This window comes from Pezoporus occidentalis, unplaced genomic scaffold (genome assembly GCF_034315485.1).
Source record: "Pezoporus occidentalis ecotype Australia unplaced genomic scaffold, CSIRO_AGI_Poc_V1 ctg129, whole genome shotgun sequence".
Lineage (NCBI taxonomy): Eukaryota > Metazoa > Chordata > Aves > Psittaciformes > Psittacidae > Pezoporus > Pezoporus occidentalis.
In genome coordinates, this window is record NW_026913092.1 from 2,791,147 (window position 1) to 2,813,156 (window position 22,010).

Sequence of the window (22,010 nt, forward strand, 5' to 3'; positions counted from 1 at the left end):
TGTGAATCAGAAATCTGGAGCTTTGACAGGTGTACCAATTTCAGGGGTAAGTCCTACTTCAATTCAGATTCTGGGATAAGAACCTGTTTCTGCATGAACAAATCATCACTGGGAAAAGCTTTAACATGGGGGAATCCTGCTACAAATTAAGTTGATATTTTTTTACTTCATGTTAATCATGAACTAAACTATTGAAGTTGAATTATTAATTGATTAGATTCTTCATTATTAAGTTATGGTCTGGCTGTGGAAATACATCTGATGGCTTTAATGCATATGTGTAGTGCTGTTGCAAACTTAGGATCTCTGAGTAACATTACAAAATGGAAAGAAGCCCAGCTTTATATGTAGAAAGAGTTCAGTATATACATAATCCAGAAATGCTGAGCAGACTCTCAGCTTTTTTTCAATACAGTATGCACAAAGATAATAGATTTTTATTTTTATTTCTTTAAATTGTTCACCATAAGTTTTATGCTGGAGAGAAGGAATGCCATCCAGAGGGGCTTCGACACGCTTGTAAGGTGGGCTGATGCCAGCCTTATGAAGTTTAACCATGCCAAGTGCAAGGTTCTACACCTGGGTCAGAGCAATCCCAGGCACAGCTACAGGTTGGGCAAAGAAGAGATTCAGAGCAGCCCTGCAGGGAAGGACTTGAGGGTGTTGGTTGATGAGAAAATGAACATGAGCTAGCTTCAGTGTGTGCTCGCAGCCCAGAAAGCCAACCATACCCTGGGCTGCACCAAAAGGAGCGTGACCAGCAGGTCAAAGGAGGTGATCCTGCCCCTCTACTCTGCTCTCGTGAGACCTCACTTGGAGTGTTGTGTGCAGTTCTGGTGTCCTCAACATAAAAAGGACATGGAACTGTTGGAACAAGTCCAGAGGAGGGCCACGAGGATGATCAGGGGACTGGAGCACCTCCTGTATGAAGACAGGCTGAGGAAGTTGGGGCTGTTCAGCCTGGAGAGGAGAAGGCTGTATGGAGACCTCATAGCAGCCTTCCAATATCTGGGTGGGGACTATTGGGATCCTGGGGATGGACTATTCATTAGGGACTGTAGTGACAGGACAAGGGGGAATGGGTTAAAACTTAAACAGGGGAAATTCAGATGACATGTAAGGATACAGTTCTTTACTGTAAGGGTGGTGAGGCACTTGAATGGGCTGCCCAGGGAGGTTGTGAATGCTCCATCCCTGGCGGTGTTCAAGGCCAGGTTGGACAGAGCCTTGGGTGACATGGTTTAGTGTGAGGTGTCCCTGCCCATGGCAGAGAGGCTGGAACTAGATGACCTTAAGGTCTTTTCCAACCCTAACTATTCTATGATTCTATGATAAGTAGCATGACACATTTCATTTGCAGTTCTTATAAAGGGAAGAATAGTAAAAAGCACAGGTTGTCTTTGCAGATTTCTCCTCACTTCCAATTACCTGTGTGCTCCTAGTAGATTAAAGTTCATCTGTTCGTGTTCTTTTTCACGCATGTGATCAGTGTTGGAGACATTTGCTAAAAAACCCAATCATCTCTCTTTTCAGTGCTTGGGTGACCAGTCTGCTGCTCTTGTTGGGCAAATGTGTTTTCAAGATGGGCAGGCAAAAAATACGTAAGTTATTATGGAAGTAGAAGATAAACACACTGTTTAGTTTCGAGTTTAATACTGTGTTCCCTTTCAAGCTAACTGCCGAATGCTTTTGTGTTTCTCCCGTAACTACATCTCTACCGTTTGACTCTATTGACCTACAAAGTAAAGAACGTCCTGACTTTTGTATAAAATAGTGGCCATGTATGTTAGATTGCATAGACTTGCATGACACATACCCCTCATCCTTGCTAGACAGGAAAGGTTCATTTCAGTTGCATTCCTTGGTTTTGCTTCTGTCTCTAGCTCAGAGCCTCTTAGTGTCCCTCAGTTAAAACAGATGGTCAGTTAAATCAGGCAACTGGTGTAATCAAACATTCATTTGAGTAGAAGCTCTGATTAAATGACTTACTGCTCCATTTACAGCCATGTGCTTAACTGAGCATGTAGGTACATACACAGTATGGCACTTTCACAGATTTAATTGCACATAAATCTATACTTATTGCTAATAAACCTTCACTTTATCTTTTATATTTATACACCAATGTAATGGCTACTGGCCTTGTATGTTAGTAAAACAAACATGGTTCTAAATAATGCTGTCACAAAATATTTTTATAAGAAACACTTTTATAATGCAAGAGACCTTTTGAGAAAAAAAAAACCAAACCAACAGCAACAAAACAAAACCCCACCCATACAGCTAAACAAAATGGTAAAAGCAAGACTGGGGGGGGAGGGTTAACCTGTTTATGTTATTGCTTTACCATTTTTCTCTCCAAATATAACTGAAGACTCAATACTATTTTAAGCTATTAATTTTCAGGGTATTAGGAAGGTAGGGAACTAGTAATTTCTTAGAATAAATTACAGTGGATTATGAGTAATTAAATTTTATTACTTTGTGTCCTTATATGTATGTGTATACACACATATAAGTGATGCAGTCTTTGAATGACAGGAACAAAATTTCTTTAATTTTTCCCTTTAAAAGCTTGAATTTAGTATTGTGAAATATTTATTTTATGAAGTAGCTTTCATAATCATCTTAAACTGAAGTCGGTAAACACTGCCACCAAAGAGGAATTCTCACATTTGCAGCTGTACTAATCCTTGATAAAGTATTATTCAAGAAATAGTCACAGAGAGACTTGGGACTGGATTTTTCAGCTGCAGAGTGAATTTAAATCAACTTTTTGAGAATGATTTTATCATCAGTTAATGGTAACATAACTGTCAAGAGGCAAAAAGTGGTGTCTTGACTGTACAAAGGGGAGTTGCAGATTCATGAATTACAGTAACAGGTTATCCTTTAAGCATCCTGGTTTTAACTTGTCTTTGCTTTCGTACTAGGTATGGAACAGGATGTTTCTTGTTGTGCAATACAGGTCAGAAGGTCAGTTGAATTTTTTTAGTTCACTTATTATTTTACAATCTTTATTTAAGCTCTGGAACACAACTGTGTATTAGCCTTTCTTATTAAAAACACATTGCTAGAGATAAGGAAAAGCGTATGCTGAAATCTGAAAGAATAGAAAGGAATAATTTATTCAAGGTGTTTCAGTAAGACTCCATTTCCTAGCTCCTTTAGTTTCAAAAAAACCACCTTTTCATAACAAGTTTCTTGTTTTTTCCTTGGATATGTTTCTTAATATCACCCAGAAGTGCTGAGTGTTTTGTTACTCAACCACATGCTTTTCTCCTTGTGTTGGCTTTTTTATTTCTTCCATTCATTTTGTCCCATTGTTTCTTTGCAGTTGAATAAACAGTGGAAAGCTTTGGCTTAGTTCTCATTCACGTCTCCTTCTAAAGACCCCGATTCTTTATTATGAGGAGGCTAGAAAGATCTAAGGCAGTTTACAGAAATGAGAGTTAACACCAGTAATCTGAGGGATCTATCTTAGATGTTTGTTTAGAGTGGCTGATAATTTACATCATTTAAACCTTCCCTATTTTTTTTCTTTGTTTATTGTTTATTATAATTTGTCTCATTTATTATAATTTGGATATTTTTATTTAACTATTTTCTGCCTCTGTTCATGCTTTTCCTTTTCTTTCCCCCTTCCCCGTTTAGTCTGTATTTTCTGAGCATGGTCTTCTAACCACAATAGCTTACAAACTGGGCAGAGACAAACCTGTTTGTTATGCACTAGAGGTAAGTCCAGTAATTATTCTTTTTTGTAGTGATACATGTTCTTGTTTACTTCTCTAGTATCTTATGTTATCTTCAGTTGCATGGAAATAAAAATAACTGTTTTAGCTTGTGTGCCTCAAGGCTTGGTTTTGGTTAGCCTTATCTCCAATCTGTATCATGTAATCTAATAAAAATATTTCTACATTGCATCACTTATATTTTCAGGGCATGATTGCTAAAACTTTTTTCATGTTACATGGTCTTTTAAATATGTAATAAATGTAAATAAATGAAACAAAAAATCTTATTTTAGAAGTAGGCTTTAAAAAGAGAGGGAAAAGTACTAGTGTTCCTCTCATAATAAAAGTCATAACTAAATATCTTTGGTTTTTATATCATTCTAATGGATTTTACTTCTAACTTTTAAAAATCTAAATCAAATTTCTGGGGCAAGAAGCCTCTAAAAATTGAGCTTTTTTTACCTACTGAGACTTAAGTACCTACTTCCAGAATTTAGTTCTTCAGTTCTCCACACAACCCTGAGGGTATCCAAATACTGTAGAAAATTGGATTTTTACTTTAATTTCAGGATTCATTGCTCTAAAGCTCCGTTTCTGAAGCACAGATCACCTAAGTACCTATTTGCCACCAAACCTTCATTGGGAATAACAGAACTCTTCCGTCTGTGTTGCTTAGTGGGCTTGATCTAATAGTTATTCTCAAAACATGCATACTGTATTCTCTGCTGACATTAAGCTTTTGTACAAAGCCTACATTTTCCATGTGAAACAGACACACAGGATTTTCTTCTTCGGGAGAACAGTTTGTGGCTTACAGTACTTTTCTAAGATGTAGGAGCCTGTATACCTTTCCTTTTCCTTTCTTAAGGAAAGCTGATCTTGCATTTGCCATCTTCTGACAAACTTTGGGGTTTTCATTTTGTGCGGGGGTATGAGAGGTTTGTTTTATTTTTAACACATATTCTTAAAGCAATAACTGAAACCGTCGCGAGAGTGATTTGTATTTCTGCATGCTGAAACATGAGCATGTGTACTTTGCTTCTTCCTCATCCACAAGTCTCTAATGTTACTGTCTGAAGAAATGGCTTCAGCAGAAGATATTAAGCATCTTTTCTCCTGTATCCATGCTAGAATCATCTACAATCTTCTGGTTTAGATACTACACCTGGGCAAAAAATGTGGATTCAGCCTTTTCATCAAAGCCATATCTTGTAATTGTAATAGCTGGTTAGAAAACACTTCTACTCTTTCTTCACAGTGGCTTTAGATGAAAATATGATGCTGCTCCATTTTACTTGAAGGTTAGTCTAGTAGACTTGAGACTGTCTTGTAGAGAAAACCATTTGGACTTTGGAATGAGATGGGAGCTATGCCTTTTATCTGTAACGTGATGGAACCATTCAGGGCTGTTCGCTGAGGCAACAGAGTGATTTTGCTGGCCCATACAAGTACCTACATTTCTGTCTCGTCATTTGTATTTAAGTTCTAGACATAATCTGTCTTGTATTTTCAAATCAAAGCATAAAAATCTTAATTTGTCAGAAAAAGAAGGATGAGGCTACTGGACCTCATAATGGTATGTTCAGGAGAAGACCTAAATTAGACAGAAAAGAAGTCTGCTTAGGAAATGTCATGGTAACTGCCCCCATAGCAAAAATCATGCAATACATACCATTTACTACATGAAGCCTGTGTAACAGGCTGCCAGTTTTATATGGCAGTCTCCAGCTGTCAAGAAACTTGTGGTTTGGTTGTGAGCATTCTTGGAGTGCTGAACCTGCAGCTGGAGACCACAGCTACCTTTCATCTCCAGTCTTGTAAAAAGGAACAGGAAACTATCAGTTGTCATCTCCTAATGTAGTGATTTTGTTTCTTTCAGGGATCTGTTGCAATAGCTGGTGCTGTTGTTCGTTGGCTGAGGGACAATCTAGGTATCCTTAAAACTTCACAGGAAGTTGGTAAGTATTCACAATTTGGAGCTTAAAGTTTTAAGTTCTTAAATTTTTCATATTTCTTGATGTCTGGAATGTTTGCAAAGCTGCTACTTAAAGGAATTGTAGAGGATGATAATCCATTTTGGCTAAGAATACATTAATCCTTTAACATTTGGGTAGCTAATGTTTTCTGCTTGAGCTCAACTGAAACAACCTGGAGCATGACATAGAAACTAGGACTATATCAGACTTTGAAAAAGGAAAGTATGCAGGTGTAGCAGTTTGGAAGTGACTGATTTATGAGATTTAGGATTAAAAAGCAATTGCTTTTGAAAGAAGTTTTGAATAAATTTTCCTACTTCTTCTTTATTGCTATGTTTCTCTGATCATTGCAAACAGAATAAATTTTAAAAAGCAGAAAAAAACATTTTCCTTTCTTCTTAGAGGAAGGAGCTGCACATTAGCATTACATCCTCTTCAGATCTAGATGTTTTAATGTAATTTTTTTAACTCAAAAATATTTTAATATTGGGGAGTTCAGATATCCAAAGTTATTATTCAGATATTAAGAAGCTTCAGATTTCCTTGTAGCTAGACTTGTGATTATATATGTACGCTGAGAATTTAGAACTCTAAATCCATTTGAAATTAATGAGAATTTAATTCTTAACTCCCTTTGGTCTTGATCCAGTTTCAGCTGCTTGCCTTGACTTAGATGCAAGTAAAGTGTGACCATTTGCACTGCTCTGAAGGTTGCATTCGTTACCCAGATGATGCCCTTTGAAAACCACACAGAATCTATGTCAGAATATTGAGTACACAATTTTGGTTTTCAGTTTTGATTTTTCATTTTACATTTCCCACAACTTCCTATGCCCCATCTTCCATTCACATTGTTACAAATGGACAACTAGTCAATAAAAAGCAGAGTGCCAGAATTAGTTGTATTTTCTAATTGCATGTGGCTTTATTATTCTTGTAGCTGCCTGTCATATTCTGAGTATTTTCCCTATGTAACTAATAACACCCTCAAGTGTCATATTTAAGTTCTGGTACAGTTGCAAAAAGCTAAATGAAGACTGTTTGTGTGTGTGCATTAGAAAAACTGGCTGCAGAAGTGGGGACTTCTTATGGCTGCTACTTTGTGCCAGCATTTTCAGGACTATATGCACCATACTGGGAACCCAGTGCAAGGGGGTAAGAATCTGACTAAGCACTGTGTTTGCAGGGAGATTTAATTTTACAAATACTTTCACTAGTCCTTCCAGGTATATGAAATTGTTATTTTTATTCCTGTGATGTGTCATGATACATCATTCTCTGTGGTATCTTCAAGGAACTACCGTGTTTCTCTTTCGTATTTAACCAGTTCAAAATAGCAGCTGCTACTAGAAGAAAAAGGATCAGCTAGTTCAGCTACTCGCTCTCCTCTCCCCGCATCCAAAAAAAACCTGGGGAGGTGAGCAGGGAAAACATTTGGGCTCGGTTGTGTGTTTTACAGGATAAGTACAAGATAGTTTGATCATTCTTGCCACTAATGAGGCCAGCTTTTTTTTCCACATGCGTTTCTGTTTCTGAAAGGATATTTATCTCAGTAAAGAGCAAGGGGGGGTCTGCATAACTGTGAGCTCTCAGGCAAAAAAAAAAGCAGAAAGTGAACAATTTAGTTCTGATGAATTTTTTTGAGCTCAGTTTCCCATGGCTGCTGCATTCACTATCACAAATGATACTGGCTACTTAACTTCTCCCCATTTCTCCTCCCTCTCCTTCTCCAGCTTTCTTTCCAGTCTGTTGAACACTCTTTTCTCCTTTCCTTCTAGTCCCTTTCCTGTAGTTAAGATTTAACTACCTGGTACTAGTTAGAACTACTAGTTCAAACAATTCTATTTGTCTTTTCTGCTATTGTGAGCTTGGAAGTCACAGTATAACAAATCTAAACAGAAAATAACTTTCCTAAAATGAGAAAAGAAATCTTAAAGAATATCAAGTTCTGAGGGTTTAGAATAGTTGTATCTTTCTAATTTAGATCCTTTTTTGTACATAAGAAATAAAAAAATCTTTGAGTTAGCTTTTTTACAGTTTTTTAGATCAAGTGCTTAACTGTTCAACTGTTAAAACCTGATCTTTGGAATGACAACTAAAAATGTCCTTTAATATATTTGAGCTTATATCTATCCCACACCAAATGTAGCAGCATTTCTGTGTAGTACACTATTATTCCTCAGATGTTGAAACAGACTAAAAGGATAATTATTTGCTCTGTGGTTCAGAGTACATTGACAGAATTCAGGATATTTATGGTTAGATTATTTTTGTATCCAAAAATCTCTTTGAAAGTGCAAAGTCAACTACTGATCAGAATAGATCTGAAAACAATTTTAAGCATTTAGAGCACAGCAGTGACGCAGCTAGGCTTTTCCGTAAGAACTGAAAACTCTAGATAATTTATGAAGATTTTAGTCATAGGTGGTATCATTTTTTAAAGAAAAATCAGCAGTGATCATTCAAGACTAGAATTTGTGTGTGTATAGGTGAATATGCACCTATCTGCATGTAGATTGGCAAAAAAAAATTTAATTTATGGCAGTTGTATTGATTGGACACTGAACACATTTGTCAGGAAAATAGTGTTGAGATTTTTGATTAAAGATAAACAAGCTTGCTAATATGAAAAAGTAGTGCTCATACGATAGAACTGAATGAGCTTTGAATTAGAAGACCTAGACCTGAAGCAATGATATATGTCTGGAGAAGAAGTATGTCCTAACTGGTTGTTGTTTTTTTTTTTTTCTCAACAGTATTATCTGTGGCCTTACTCAGTTTACAAATAAAAACCACATTGCCTTCGCTGCACTAGAAGCGGTTTGCTTTCAAACACGAGAGGTAAAGGCAGATTGGGTCCTAAATACATTGTAAATTAGTGTGTTAACAGCAACTATAGTTCTTCAGGAAGAGAGAGGATTGAAAACATTTAATGAAGATTAATCATATGCTTTATATTGTACTTGGATGCTAGTCTTCTCTTTACGTGGTGCTGATGTTGAAAAATTGTTCTGTGGTCTTATTCTGTGGTGTGGTTGGGTGGTGCATTATTTTGGGGTGGCAATGCTGCTATTTTTCAGCACTTAAGGTGATTCTACTTTGCAAATATTTTGAGAAGTAGAACATAGAAACATTAAAATGACAAGGCCAGTGCCATAACTAAGAAGTCACATTAATGTAAAAGACTACATTTTATATTGTTTGCTGTGATGGAGATGGCTTACATTGCTTCTGGCATACAATAACAAAAATAAGTTAAAGCAAGACAGCAGCAAACATACCAATGGAAATCTGGATTCACTTCATACCTGTTACATCTTGCATTGCCTTAGCAGGCATCCTGCAACAGCAAACCTAAATTGTCACAGAAGAAATAAATCCTCCAACTGAATCAAAGGGTTTGATATCAGTGTGTTCTGATCATTAGAATCTTTATATCACCATCTACTATCAATTTACACTTCCTGTGTTCCAGTCAAACACAGGAGAAATCCCTTGACCCTAAAGGATAACAGTCAAACCTGAATTATTTAAACATACCAAGTTTTTAAAGTAACACTCAGCTAACACTGTGTGAGAGGAGGAAAGCAGCTTGCTGTTTCTGTAGTGACATAGAGTAAAAAGTACTCATGTGGAAAAAGCCCGAAGTTTCACCTAAATGTCTGCTTTTTAAGCTGTGCTAACAACCTCTGAGTACTCAGAAAGTTGTGAAGGAGTTTGGTGGTATAATTCAGGGTAAAGTTACAGTAAACTGAACTGATAGTCTGGTTTGTTGCGTTCTCCTCCCTTTCCTTGTCCCTCCTCTCATTCATTCCCTCTCATGTGACAGCTCAGTGAACTTTCCAGCAGAAATGATCCCTCTTTCTGCTGGGCTGTTTTTCTGCTGGATTACTGATCTCAGCTGCCTTGCAGAGGAGAGCAGCAAATGTCGGAACAAGAGACCGGGCATGTCACTGGGAGTAGGAGGGAGGGGAATAAAGCTGACTGGCTGAGGGTGACATTAACTGTTAAACAGACCTAATACTTCCTCATACTTTAGTCAATGTACTTTTATCACAATGACAGGAGTGCCTGAGCAGGTCTCTGGACACAAATTAACAAATTCAATCCTAGTGACACAAATAAAATATATGTACATTTTTCAGAAATGTATTGTTAGTTCTGTCTTGTCAGAGACAAAGGGTTTTGTTTTAATTCCGGTTAAAATGGAAATCCTTTGTATCCTTGAGGAAAACCCTCAAATTTCATGTTCATTGCAGTTCTTGATTGTTTTATTGTGCCATCCTATTCTTCCAAGTCTCTTTTTCTTGTTATCCAGAAAGCTTCTTCCTTGTGCAGACAGATGACACTTGTTACATTTTTTAATTACAGAATGCATTATGGAAAAACAAGCAACTTTTCAGTTCTAAGAGCTGTACAATGCTGTCATTAGAAAAAACTTACATAAGTGGATACCATAGTCTTCATCCTACTTCATTACAAAAGAAACAGCAGCAGCATGATCATGATTTGTTTTGTTCCTTCATCCCTTCCTGATTTCTAGCATTCTTTTCTTTCTTTTTAATCTATATTGAGTGCATAGTATGATTCAGCATGCTTTTGCACAGTGGTAACCAAAGCCAGAACCTCCAATACTATATGTATGTAAAGCTGAGATTATGAGGGGCTAATGATGTTTTGAATGTTAAAAAAGGCAGGCAAAATCAGGCTAGACAAATATGAAATGATACATGTGAAGGAAATCGGTGACAGGGAGCATGATTAGCTTAGTACTGCCAGCAGACTTTGCTGCTGTGCTGTGAATTGTCTTTTCCAGGTTTTTTCTAGTTTATTGAACAGTGCAGGCCCATGGACAGATGCCTCCACCATGAAAACTGGCCTTAGGCTTCTGATTTTTAACCGTTATTTATCTTGTGGCAGTTCTTATAGTTCCTTTAAAGATTTCCTGGTAAGGGACCTTGCTAACTTACTTTCTGGAATGGATAGAGTCTGGACAACTCATCTCTGTATAGTTTTTACTACCTAACAATTTTTTGGTTCTTTTTTTAAAAAGAACCATGCTGACTTCTCCCAGTAAGGATTGTTTAAATGGGTACTTTGTGAGCTACAGAACAGCACAAGAGTGCATTGTAGTTTTGGTGGGGTTTGTGTCTATGTTGCTTTGTCATTTAAAGCTGAGAAAAGCACACCTCTTTTTTTACTCTGATAAACTGAAAATTACAAGGAGAAAATAACTCTGCACTAGTTAACGCTTGACTTTGTCAACAAAAGTTATGAACTAACCTAAAAATCTGTAAATGAGACATTTAATTGACTGTTTCTACAAAACCCTAGAAAATCCATTATTCTGCATTTAATAGGTTCTTGTAGGATAATGCTTTGGTGTTATCAGTAGCTAAGTTTTGAGGCAAACCTTACATTTTTAGGAAACCCTCTAAATATTGATAGGTATCAGTGAATTAAATACTCCACTCTTAGTTACTTTTCCCTTGCAAAGACTTTAACAATTTTCATGTATTTTCAGCTATCCACTGTGCCCAAAAGAAGGAAACATTATTTTACCAAAAAATTAAACCAACAGTTGCAGTCTATCTTGTGTAATGTAAGATTCTCAATTTTCAGCAACTAATTGAAAATATTTCAAGAGGCTGCTCTGTCAAAACAGTTCAACATTCAGTGGTTCCTATTGAATGTCTTCCAGATTGCCAGTTCAAACATTTTAGTTTTTCAACTCTTTAATGCACCAAATTAGATAAAGTATTTAGACAAACTACAATCAGCTAAAGGACTGCATTTAGTATTACTTCCTCCTTTGTTAGCTTTGATAAATGTAGTTGTCATCAGCTTTTCTTCAAAGTTTTTCTTCTCAGACCATATAAGCAACACATTGGGTAGATATAGAGGATCAGAGGAGAAACATCTCATACATTAGGACTTCTGTAATACACAGAATGCATTTGCTGTACATTAAGCAAAACTGTATCATCACTACCTCTTTTTGCCCTTTTGATCTATAGGGGAGAGGAATTGTCTACTTAACACCCTTCAGCAAATGCTGAATTATCAGTATTTTACACTCAGAGGGTATCATAGATTTCTCTGCAATTAAATAATAACATATATTACTTTTACTTAAGCTTTTAGATGCCATAAACAAGGACTGTGGGGTACCACTAAATCAGTTACAGGTAGACGGAGGAATGACCAATAATAAAGTCCTCATGCAACTCCAATCAGACATTCTCTGTATTCCAGTAGGTAAGATGAAATTACAACTCCTGTTCACTTTTTAAAGCTGAAAAAAAATTGATATGTCATGGCTAATGTGTCACTGCACATTAGGACATTGCACAGTAACATCAGGATATTATTCATCTTTGTACTGAAGACTGATAATTTGCTTCATAAATGTAATAATCTGCCTCATATGCAGCTTCTAGAAAATAATTTAAAAAACCATTGTGTTGTCTCTTACGCATAAATGTGAGACACTTCATGGGAAAGTTTTTAACTCTAGAAGTATTATAGCTTGCCTTTAATAATATGTAATGCACAAGGCTCATGCTGTCCGTGCAGAGCCATAGTTCATAGCAGATGAAATGATACAATCAGAAACAGATTTTAAAGGATCCCCTCTGCCTTAAGCAGAGAAGCAGGCAGTTCTGGAGTTAATGGAACAGAGTTAACATTTGACTTCTTGGGGGTGGGATGGTCATATCTGTGGAAGGCAAACAAGCTAGTAATACAGCAATTTGTAGCCTCTTTTAAGATGCCTTTTCTTAATATAAATGCTTTTAATAACACAATATCTAGAACATGGAAACAAGACTGGTAACAGCCAGTGACCACTGCTTTGAGAAGGGAGGGAGAAGATAAAAAGATAGTGTATTTTTAACAGGAGCACTCTAGGGAAACTGATGGCTGAGGTCAGCAGCCCTGCATGTGTTGTGAAAATGGGCAATTGGATGATTCAGTCTTAAATGAAGTAGTGATCTGAGATATTTCAAAGACTTGGACGACTTTGGATGAAGTTAGCCTCGTAACTGTGTGAATTGTAATAAAATGAGGCTTGCAGTTGCTAAACTTAAAGTAAGCATAGATGCTATATCGTTCTAGATACATATGTAAATCTTTAGTTCCAATGTCATCAAGGTGACTTTCATTAAAAATCTTCATGGCATTCTCTGTGATTTACTTCAGTAAAGCCATCAATGCCTGAAACAACAGCTCTAGGAGCTGCTATGGCAGCAGGAGCTGCAGAAGGAGTTGGAATTTGGAGTCTGAATCCTGGAGATTTGACAGCAGTGACATGTGAACGATTTGAGCCACAGATCAACCCAGAGGGTAAAATCCTTTCATATTACCTAAGAAGTCACAAACTTAATGTTCTGTGTCCAGCAGATCATGTTTTTTTCTTTGTTACAATCTAACATACTGATACAAAACCAGCTATGTATGAATATCCTCACAAATGTTAAAGATGAGCTTTTTTGTAGTGTTCAGTTTAGAGAAAAGTGTGTTTCAGTTGCTGTTATGTCCCTTTATTGACTATCAAGATTGCAAAATGATTAAAATAACATAACTCCACAGGGGAATATGTTGGGGTTTTCTATTTCTTTATTTTGAAAAAAGCTTGGCATTGGGCATTGGAGTTAGTAGCTTCTGATTTATAGCAAGTAGAATTAAAGGTTTTGAAGGTTTGAAAGGTTTTTATGGAGAAAGATGTCTCCTAAAGCTCCTGTACATCTGTGAGTTTTTACTGGTTGTGGGACACTTTTCTTTTGGCTTTAAAAAGCCTACATTAATCGTTATTTTTTAGCTAGCTATCTTCTTCATCAGTTCGTAAGTGCTTCTAGAGATGGAAAGCATGTACTTGACATAATTAATCTGTGTGCAAGACAAATGCATTTTTGTCTTTTTAAATTATTTCTTAACTTCTAGTGCAGAATTTTGTCTTATCATTGATTATCATTACTGCTATAATCCTTACTTCAAGACAGTTTTTTCAACACTGAAAGACTTCTACATGAATAGCAATTGCTTCATTTTGTCCTACTTGTAAATCTTCTTATTGTGAAAATGCAGATAATTGGTTTTAAGGTTTATTTCTCCTTACTGTACATAACTGGGGGGCTTTGGGTTGTTTTGTTTTTGGTTTTTTATTCATTATTTTTCTATACAGACAAACTATACTGTGCAAAAGAGTGGAAAACTAATATTGTAGTCTTTGTTTCATAAATACTTCTAGTTGTATTTATATGCATTGAGAGGCTTTTCTGTTTGCTGATTTCTCAATTTCAGAAAGTGAGTTTCGCTTTGCCAGATGGAAGAAAGCTGTGATGAAATCTATGGACTGGGTGACATCTGACATTTCTTCAAATGGTAAACCAGAAATTAATGCTAGTCAAGTATTATTTAATTAGCCTATTAACCTTGGTAGTTGATCTTCATTCTGGTGGCTGTTTCTGTTCATACCATCTCTATGGTATTTTTGGACTATTCCAGTGATTTTAAAATTACTACTTAAAACCACTGCACAAGCAAAGCAGGAAAATTGATAGGTAGGTCTTTTTCTTGAAAGGAGAGCACAAGCAATATCTTGTAGGGCTCTGAAAACAGAGGACATGAAATCAAGACTAACTACAGGTTTTGCAGAATGGCACTGATTTACAAAAGTAAAAAAAAGGGACCTGGAATAAGAGATGCAGCACAATTCTAAGACAGTGCAGGGATTCTGTAAACTTTCTTACACTAAATCATCGTGTTGCAAAGGAGAAAAGGTTCATCTTGTGATTTTTCTTGATATATCCTGCCTTTATTATTTGCTGTGTGGGAAGGAGGGATTGATAGCTACATCAAAATCTGTTTGCCCCAGAAGGCCTAAGAGCAAGAAGTTGTCATAAAGTGAAAAATTCCATAGTCCTGTTATTCACACACAGAGAATATACCAAACACTTTTGAGGGACTGAACAAGTTCTTTCTTTGGAAGTAGACAGGGTTTTCATCTGCCAGGTTTGAATTAAATAAAACCTGCAGTCTTCTATTATCTATAATTTGAATTTATATTTCAGCACTATTTCAGGATAAGATTTTTGTCCTGAATCATCCTACAACACATCATTTATGGCTTTATCTTAATTTAATTTCCCTTTTGTTGGAAAACCTGTTAGAATGAAAAGTGTTAAGTAAAGAATCCTCAAAATGTAAACTCCCCCCACAATCCACAGATGAAGCTCTCATGCTGCATGAATTCTCTTTCTTATATTCTTGAAAGCTAAAGCTACAATTTTCCTTTCACCATCCTAAATGCTTAAGCATTTCATTTAACTCTATGGGAAAAGTTATTTTCCTTAGTTCTTCCTTTGAAACTGTCTTCTGCTTGCTGAGAGTATTGAACATTGAAGACTATTAAAATGGGCTCAACCTAGGTAGTGCTAACAATGGAATTTGGATTTCAACTTTTATACTGAGAGACTGTTTTGAGTTATTGTGGGGAGTATAAATAATCCTTTTTAGTTTTTCTGCAAATGTCACTACATTTATTACGTTTTGCTGTTAGTATGATTTCTAACTCATACATTGCAATTTATGTATATATATTTCTCTTTTGATTTGCTTGACTGGATACACCCTACCCTGGATGACATCAGGTGACAGTAGTATCTTCTCTAGTCTGCCTTTGGGTCTTTATATTATGAGTAGCATGATAATGTTAATCGGAGCAAAGTACATCTCAGGTTAGTTATTGTTTGAACTAGAACCTTTTAAAAGCTATCTACACTAGATCAAGTGTTGGGGGTTTTTGTATTCCATCTATTTATTTTTAGCAAAAATGATGCTTTTTGTTGTTCATGCACACGAGTGTTTGAGGGTGTGAAGTAGATACCTACGGGAACCAAGGGAATGCCAAATTCATCCTCATGTGCCATGAAATTCTTAGCTGTTGATGCACATGAAACCTTGAACTCTCCCTTCCGTTTGTCTAGCTATGTGGACCGTACAGTTTATAAAAGGCATATAGGTTGGAGCAGAGTTTTGCACTGCCTGAATTACAGTGTGCACTGCAGTTAGAATAAGGTTCCATCCTTTATCCTGTATTTCTTCTCATAACATTTAAAATCATTTTGAGGCTCTTGTTCAAATAAAATGAAAACTTCTCCTCTGTCCTTGAAAGGCTTCAAGTACCTCTTTCATTTTTCTCATCCCCTTGAAACTATTGTATGGCTAGAAATCCTCATCTACTAAATCTATACAATATACTTTTTGTACTTTGCTCTTGATGGATAAATTAATTCAATTTGTGTAAACAGAAGAGACCCTAAAAGGCCTATCTGCAAAACTGGGGAAAGGAACTGTGTGCATATGCAATGAAGATGCATCTTCAACCTATTAATGTGTTTTATGTTAAAAGTTCTTAATATGGATGCCAGTGTTAGTTACTTATGCCAGAAGTAAGATATTTCATTAAGAAATTCTTATGGTAAGAAAAGGAAGTTTATATGGTGATGTCATTTGTTTTTTGTTGTTGTGTTTCATAATTTCATTACAAATAAAATATTTTACAGTATAGTCGTTGTTGCTGCTTAGTAAGCTTTTTGGAGGGGTGGTTTAGTTTTATTTCTTTGTTTCGGTTTTGGCGGGATGGGGTGGGGGGACTGTTAATTAAGCAGACAATTGAGGACTCTAGCATGCTCCTGTGATGATGTGTTTGTATTTTGTTTCTATGCATTCAGCCTGAATTAACTGTTCAATTGTCATTTTTCTTGCATGGAAGAGACTGTCTGAGCTTGTAGGAGAACTAAAAACAAACTAAACAAATGCTAGGCAAAAATCAAGCTGAACAAATGGATTGACACTGATTTACTAACTGTGGAATGTGTCTGTGAATGAGAACAGTCTGATTATGAAAAATAAAATAAAACCAGCTGTGAATAGTGGGTAAATTTTTAACAAGCTGAACTCAGCAGTTTGAATATTAATTCGAGGTCAGAGTCTTCACCACATGGAGGATACCTAAAATAATAAGTTCAATGTTAAGTGGGCAGATAAGCAATTTAAATTCTGAGTTTATCGCTTTTTTAAAACAATTAATCAGTAACCTGCATATAAATATCTAAACTTGAACTGCTGGAATGCATAAAGTTTTGTTTTTTCTCCCTTCCCTGAGCTGATCAACGCCTTTCTGACTCACAAGTGGAAGCCATACTCATATCAAGTCACTCTAGCCTTCAGAACCCATTTTTGCAGCTGTGTTCAGATAACAATAACTTAATAACAGTAAATTGATAAAAGATGTATATATATAATTATTATATACACCACTACAGTTACTTTATATACCAGTATATTGTTATATTATTTACATGGTAAGCCTGGGGACAGGAGAAGTTGCCAGAAATTTCCAGCTCTGAATTGTTTTAAAAATTATGTCTAAAAAGGAATACCACCAGTGATGCTATGTAGAGGTTGTAGTTTTGCTCAGCTGTGTGTTAGGGTAGAACATGATAAACAGAATTTGTGTTGCTGGTTGGAGCAGGGCTATTTCCCCTGCTCTGGTAAATATCCTTTTGCTTTAAAAGCTGGATCTAGCTGACCAGGCTTGCCTTCTAATTCGCTACAGGAGCACCATTAATTAATTTGTTATTTTTTTATCTTTTAATGAAACACTGGATCTCCCAACGCAGTCATCAGTTTAGTAGGTTTGAGGATTGAACCCACTGAGGATTGAATTCATCCTTCATGTGCTGAAACAGCAGTAAGTCTTGCATGGCAGCAGTGCTGTTGTTGTTGAGCGTGTCTCTGTAGGGCAGCGGCATGATTTAACAGTTACTGAAATGTGAAGGAAGAATCTGCTGTGGCAGAACAGAGAGCACTAACATGGGAAAAACCCGTTTACAGAATTGCTAAACTAACTGTCTTTTCATGCAGCACCTGATGACTGAAAATGAAGAATACTGCATTTCATGTTAACATTTCATGATTTCATCAAAATTGGCTCATTTACTTGTACCTTACTTTATGATATTCTTTCTCCTTCTCTCCCAGGGGAGAAATGGCCAATGTTTTGTTTTATTTCACTATTAAGCAAGTTGTATGTAGCAACTGGAGTCCTTATGCTAAGATTGTTAGGTTTTTTCACAGTAGTTTTGGAAGTGGACATCTGAGAGCTATAGCTGTACCTTTTTTGGGGGTGGGAGTTAACTGAAAGTTATGCTATATTTTATTAGACTAAAAAGAAATGCCTTTGCATGCTTAAATTGACATCTCTCAAGTGAGGTGTAAGTGGAGACTGGCTATGTACAAGATCTTATGTGACATCTGGGGTAGAAAGTTCTTTGACTTTATTGTCACAGAACAAGGTGTCAGTGCTGATAATAATACTACATTATTCCTGCTTAAATACCCTTTAGGGTTATTTTTAAAGATTCTGTTTTTCCTTTTTAGTTTCTTGTGCTGTGACAGTTACTGCCAAATTGCATGCTAGTTTACACATAGCAACAGCTATGTGCAACGTAGCAACAGCTATGCAACAACATAGCAACAGTCTATGCAGTTCTGCAGGTTCATAGACTTAAACTTACTGCATTCATAGAATCACAGAATGGTTCGGGTTGGAAGGGTCCTTAAAGAAGCCTTAGTTGCAATAATAGTTCCCAAATTTTGGAAAGCTGAGCTCATATTCAGGAAAAAAAATAAGCTTAGAGTACCTTCCGTCAATTCTTGTACTTGTTAAAAATTTACCCACCGTGTGTGGTCTCTTCTACTTTATTCACATCCCACACATGTAAGTGCTGGCTTATCTGATGTCACAAGATACATCTAATTTATAATTGCATTAATTGGAAAATAAAACGTTATTATACCGAATTCTTCTTATAGCTCAGCTGTGTTAGAGTGTTCTTAATGTTTTAGAATAAATTCTATGTTACTGATGCATGTTCTTTCTTGTTTAAGGTAATGGTAATTGAGACCACTTAGCGGACTCTCTGGATGCAGCTGATTTTTTTTTTTTGTTTCTTTTTGTTTTGTTGTCTGAAGAGATTCCACCACCAGTGTGATTATACTGTTTGTATGACTAAATCCACTCATGAATCCATCTGTTGCCATTCTCTGAGTAACATCCCCGTGGTACACTGAAACATAAGTCTTCAGCCCTTCATTGCTCTGCTCCCTTCCCCGTCAACTCCAACTGCACTGGAGGCCTTTGCATCGACTATGTTACATGATCCTCTAAAATTTCACAAGGCCTAGCTTTGAGAAAGTGGGTACAAAAAACACTGCAACTTGTGAGTAATGTCAGATGTTTAGCTGTCCTTTCAGGGTTTTGATTCTTTATACAGCACACTGCAGAAGGTTAATGATGCACTAAAGAACTTTGTAAACATCACAGCAATTCTTCCAGCTGCTGTGAATTACCTTTTATATGTCTATGGTTGCCAAAGATTTTCCATTGTAGTGACCACTGGTCTGAAACACCTTCAGTGCTACAAACCTTTTAAACACCAGCTGAAAACGTATTACCTGTTGCACACCGCCACCAGTTTGGCGATGAAGAGGTTGCTGATGTGGTCCGCAAAGTACTGTTGAAATGATCAATTACAAAGTTTAAAAGTTTGTTTTGGCTTCTGTAGGTAGTCAGTTTACCCCTTATGAGTATTTAAGACAGTAGTTCCTGTAGCTGTTCCTTTAAAAGAGGTAGGAGTAAGTAGGTGTTTTTGTTAAGGCCATGTTTTACATTCTTGCGCTTTTCTGTTAGTTGGAAAGACAAATTTGATATGTCATGTTGATAGGACAGCTTCTTGGCCCTCAGCCCAACTGGTAACTTAAAACTACTGTGTACAATGCACTTCTGTTGATCAATACTGCATATATTCTGTCATCCTGCTTAAGGATATTTTAGTGACTATTCACTAAACTTTTGAAAGTTGAAGCTAACTTAGTTTTCCTTAAAGAGGGTCCACTTCAAATTAAGTATTAGTGCTTTAGTTCTTGGTCTCATTTAGTAGTATCTCAGGGACCAAAATCTCCCTTTCAGTTTTCACATCCATGGTTTTAATAGCAAGTTGTTGCAAAATTTGCTGGGGCAACCTAAAGTGCACTTAACACCTGAAATGGGCCACTGGAATTCACGGGCAGTGTGCATGACAATTGAGTTGCATCCCCTTTGAAACTTTTTTTCCTCCACAGGTAAAAGAGTGAGGCAATAAATCATTTTATCTTCAGCTTTCCTGTTTGTACCAACAGCATGACAAATGCCAGCCTCACTGGTTAGGTCAGAGAAAATGTGTCCTTGTCTAGTATCATCAGATCAGTATAGAATGATAGCAAGGTTAAATGTGGGAACAACACAAAGAATTTCAAAGAAGTGTTTAAATGCACTAGGAGTCAAAGGGAGCATTTCTCTCTGTGTTTGTTCTTAAAGAGTTTTGTCTTTAAAAAGAAATAGTCTTTAGCAAAGTTCATTTTTTCTTTGTTAAACTATGCTTAGAGGCTTAGTTTTTTAAAAGATGTTAAATATACATGTGTCTGAAGCAATGGATTGCACAGAAGTTCAGGTCTGTATAATATATTTAATGTAAAATGCATAATTGCCTTTCTATTACCAAGTGCAATGACCTTTGAAAATGTGACTTTTAATTCAAAAGGTAGAGAAGGAACAGTTTTCATCCTGTGGTTGCATGTATAAATTCAACAGAGGGAATTCTTGTGCACAGGTGAAAATGTAACAACTTCATTGAAACCCTGCATCTCCTGTAAATACTGAAATGTGAGGTTTCTCTGTTCAGCTCCTCTAGCTTTCTGTGGATTTCCCATTGGTTTCCTACCTTTGTTGCACACAGATGCATGCCAAGAAGTTACAGCTCTAGTGGAGGATTCCTGCCTGTGGCAGGGAGGTTGGAACTAGATGATCTTTAAGGTTCCTTCCAACCCCAACCATTCTATGATTCTGTGATTCTAACTGAAATTTCTGGGTTTCCCAGTTTTTATTAGAGAGAAAGAGTGAAAAAAAAACATGAAAATCTTTATACTCCTTACCTTTACTCTGAGCTGTTGCTGATCCCACCTCACCCTAAGGGACAGGAGTAACAGCAGCTTTTGGAGCACATAGGGTGAGAGCAGCACACATCTCAAGCAGTGGACTTCCAAGTATGACCTCTTGCCAAAAGCAACAAAGTATTGAATCTGGGAATGACTGATGTTGAAGTTTTGCCTTTGCTGACGGTGTATGTGGCAGGGGGAAAGGTAGCACATAGTAAGCAGGAGAGGGGGGGTTTGCTGCTTTTATGACTTATCTTTTACTGGGAAACACAATTCCTGTTAGTTTTTCACGGAGTAAAAATCATAATTTTGTTTTCAATTGCTGTTGCAAATATTTTTAAGAATTTCACACCACTGTTAACTTTCTACCAACATAGTTGAACTATATTGTAAATTGCATGTTGGCAGGAAGGGGACAAACTGTTGAAAATTAGCTTTTTGTGAAGCTGTGATTTATTTTTTTCTATAAATAACCAATTTCTAAATTTTTACTTGAGAAATGCATTAACTTGGTATTAAAATACCACAAATAAATTGATGTAAGATGTTGTTTTATTCTTGCATGTTCTCTCTCAGATGCATTTTCATCAATGTTTTCTACATGAGGCATCAGTGTACTTTGACATATGTTCAAAAAAGAGCTCCCTCATTCAATGTTATAGACACAAGCCACAACTTGCTCAGATACACACATTGCCTATGTGCAGTACTGCCCTCTGCTTTTCAGTGATATATTCCGTTTCAAGGATGCGATTAAAAGTTACATTTCCTCAAGTCCCTCCATATTCAGGAAAAAAGCAGCAAAATACAAGTAAAACGACAAGAAAGACACCATTGTAACACAGGTTTTACCCAAAAGCCTTGAACGTCATTGCAGTAAACAGTAGCATAAGGTATTCCTGTTATTTTAAGAAAGAAGCATGGCGGTATGTATATATGTGAAGGGCACATATGTGTGTGCCTGGTTCTTGTTTGTTCATCTCTTCATAGCTCCCAATTATATTCTGCACATCTAGTGCTGTCTAATTGTACCAAAGATACGGCCTTCATCCATAGTCTTTAGTCTCCTATATCAAAATCAGTTGTGTCAGTCAGAAACACACCCGACCCCACGCCCAAAAAGGCGGCAATTAAATATCATATCAGCACAGCAGCCTTTGCTAATATGTTATTACTTAATATCAGACTTCTCCCACTGCTCCTGAGACTCCTGTGTCTTCCTTTCACATGGCAAAATTACAGCCTGGCCCTTAGCCATGCT

The 22,010-nt window shown here is 36.6% G+C and overlaps 1 protein-coding gene across 7 annotated transcripts in view; it reads left to right on the plus strand.

Moving 5' to 3' along the window:
* GK (glycerol kinase) overlaps nucleotides 1-22,010 on the plus strand; it is a 48,744-nt gene that overhangs the window by 17,760 nt on the left and 8,974 nt on the right. For 2 of the 7 annotated variants that reach the window (XM_062608067.1, XM_062608068.1), the window contains 13 exons: nucleotides 11-46; nucleotides 1,534-1,601; nucleotides 2,934-2,976; nucleotides 3,655-3,735; nucleotides 5,614-5,692; nucleotides 6,769-6,865; nucleotides 8,467-8,551; nucleotides 11,848-11,968; nucleotides 12,911-13,054; nucleotides 14,012-14,092; nucleotides 15,361-15,447; nucleotides 17,395-17,465; nucleotides 18,665-19,932. In XM_062608067.1, coding sequence (XP_062464051.1) covers nucleotides 11-46; nucleotides 1,534-1,601; nucleotides 2,934-2,976; nucleotides 3,655-3,735; nucleotides 5,614-5,692; nucleotides 6,769-6,865; nucleotides 8,467-8,551; nucleotides 11,848-11,968; nucleotides 12,911-13,054; nucleotides 14,012-14,092; nucleotides 15,361-15,447; nucleotides 17,395-17,438 — 966 coding nt within the window. In that variant the 3' untranslated portion in view covers nucleotides 17,439-17,465; nucleotides 18,665-19,932. Of the gene's footprint in view, nucleotides 1-10; nucleotides 47-1,533; nucleotides 1,602-2,933; nucleotides 2,977-3,654; nucleotides 3,736-5,613; nucleotides 5,693-6,768; nucleotides 6,866-8,466; nucleotides 8,552-11,847; nucleotides 11,969-12,910; nucleotides 13,055-14,011; nucleotides 14,093-15,360; nucleotides 15,448-17,394; nucleotides 17,466-18,664; nucleotides 19,933-22,010 lie in introns of those variants that run through there. The other 5 variants (XM_062608074.1, XM_062608071.1, XM_062608069.1 and 2 more) reach the window with 4 other exon arrangements.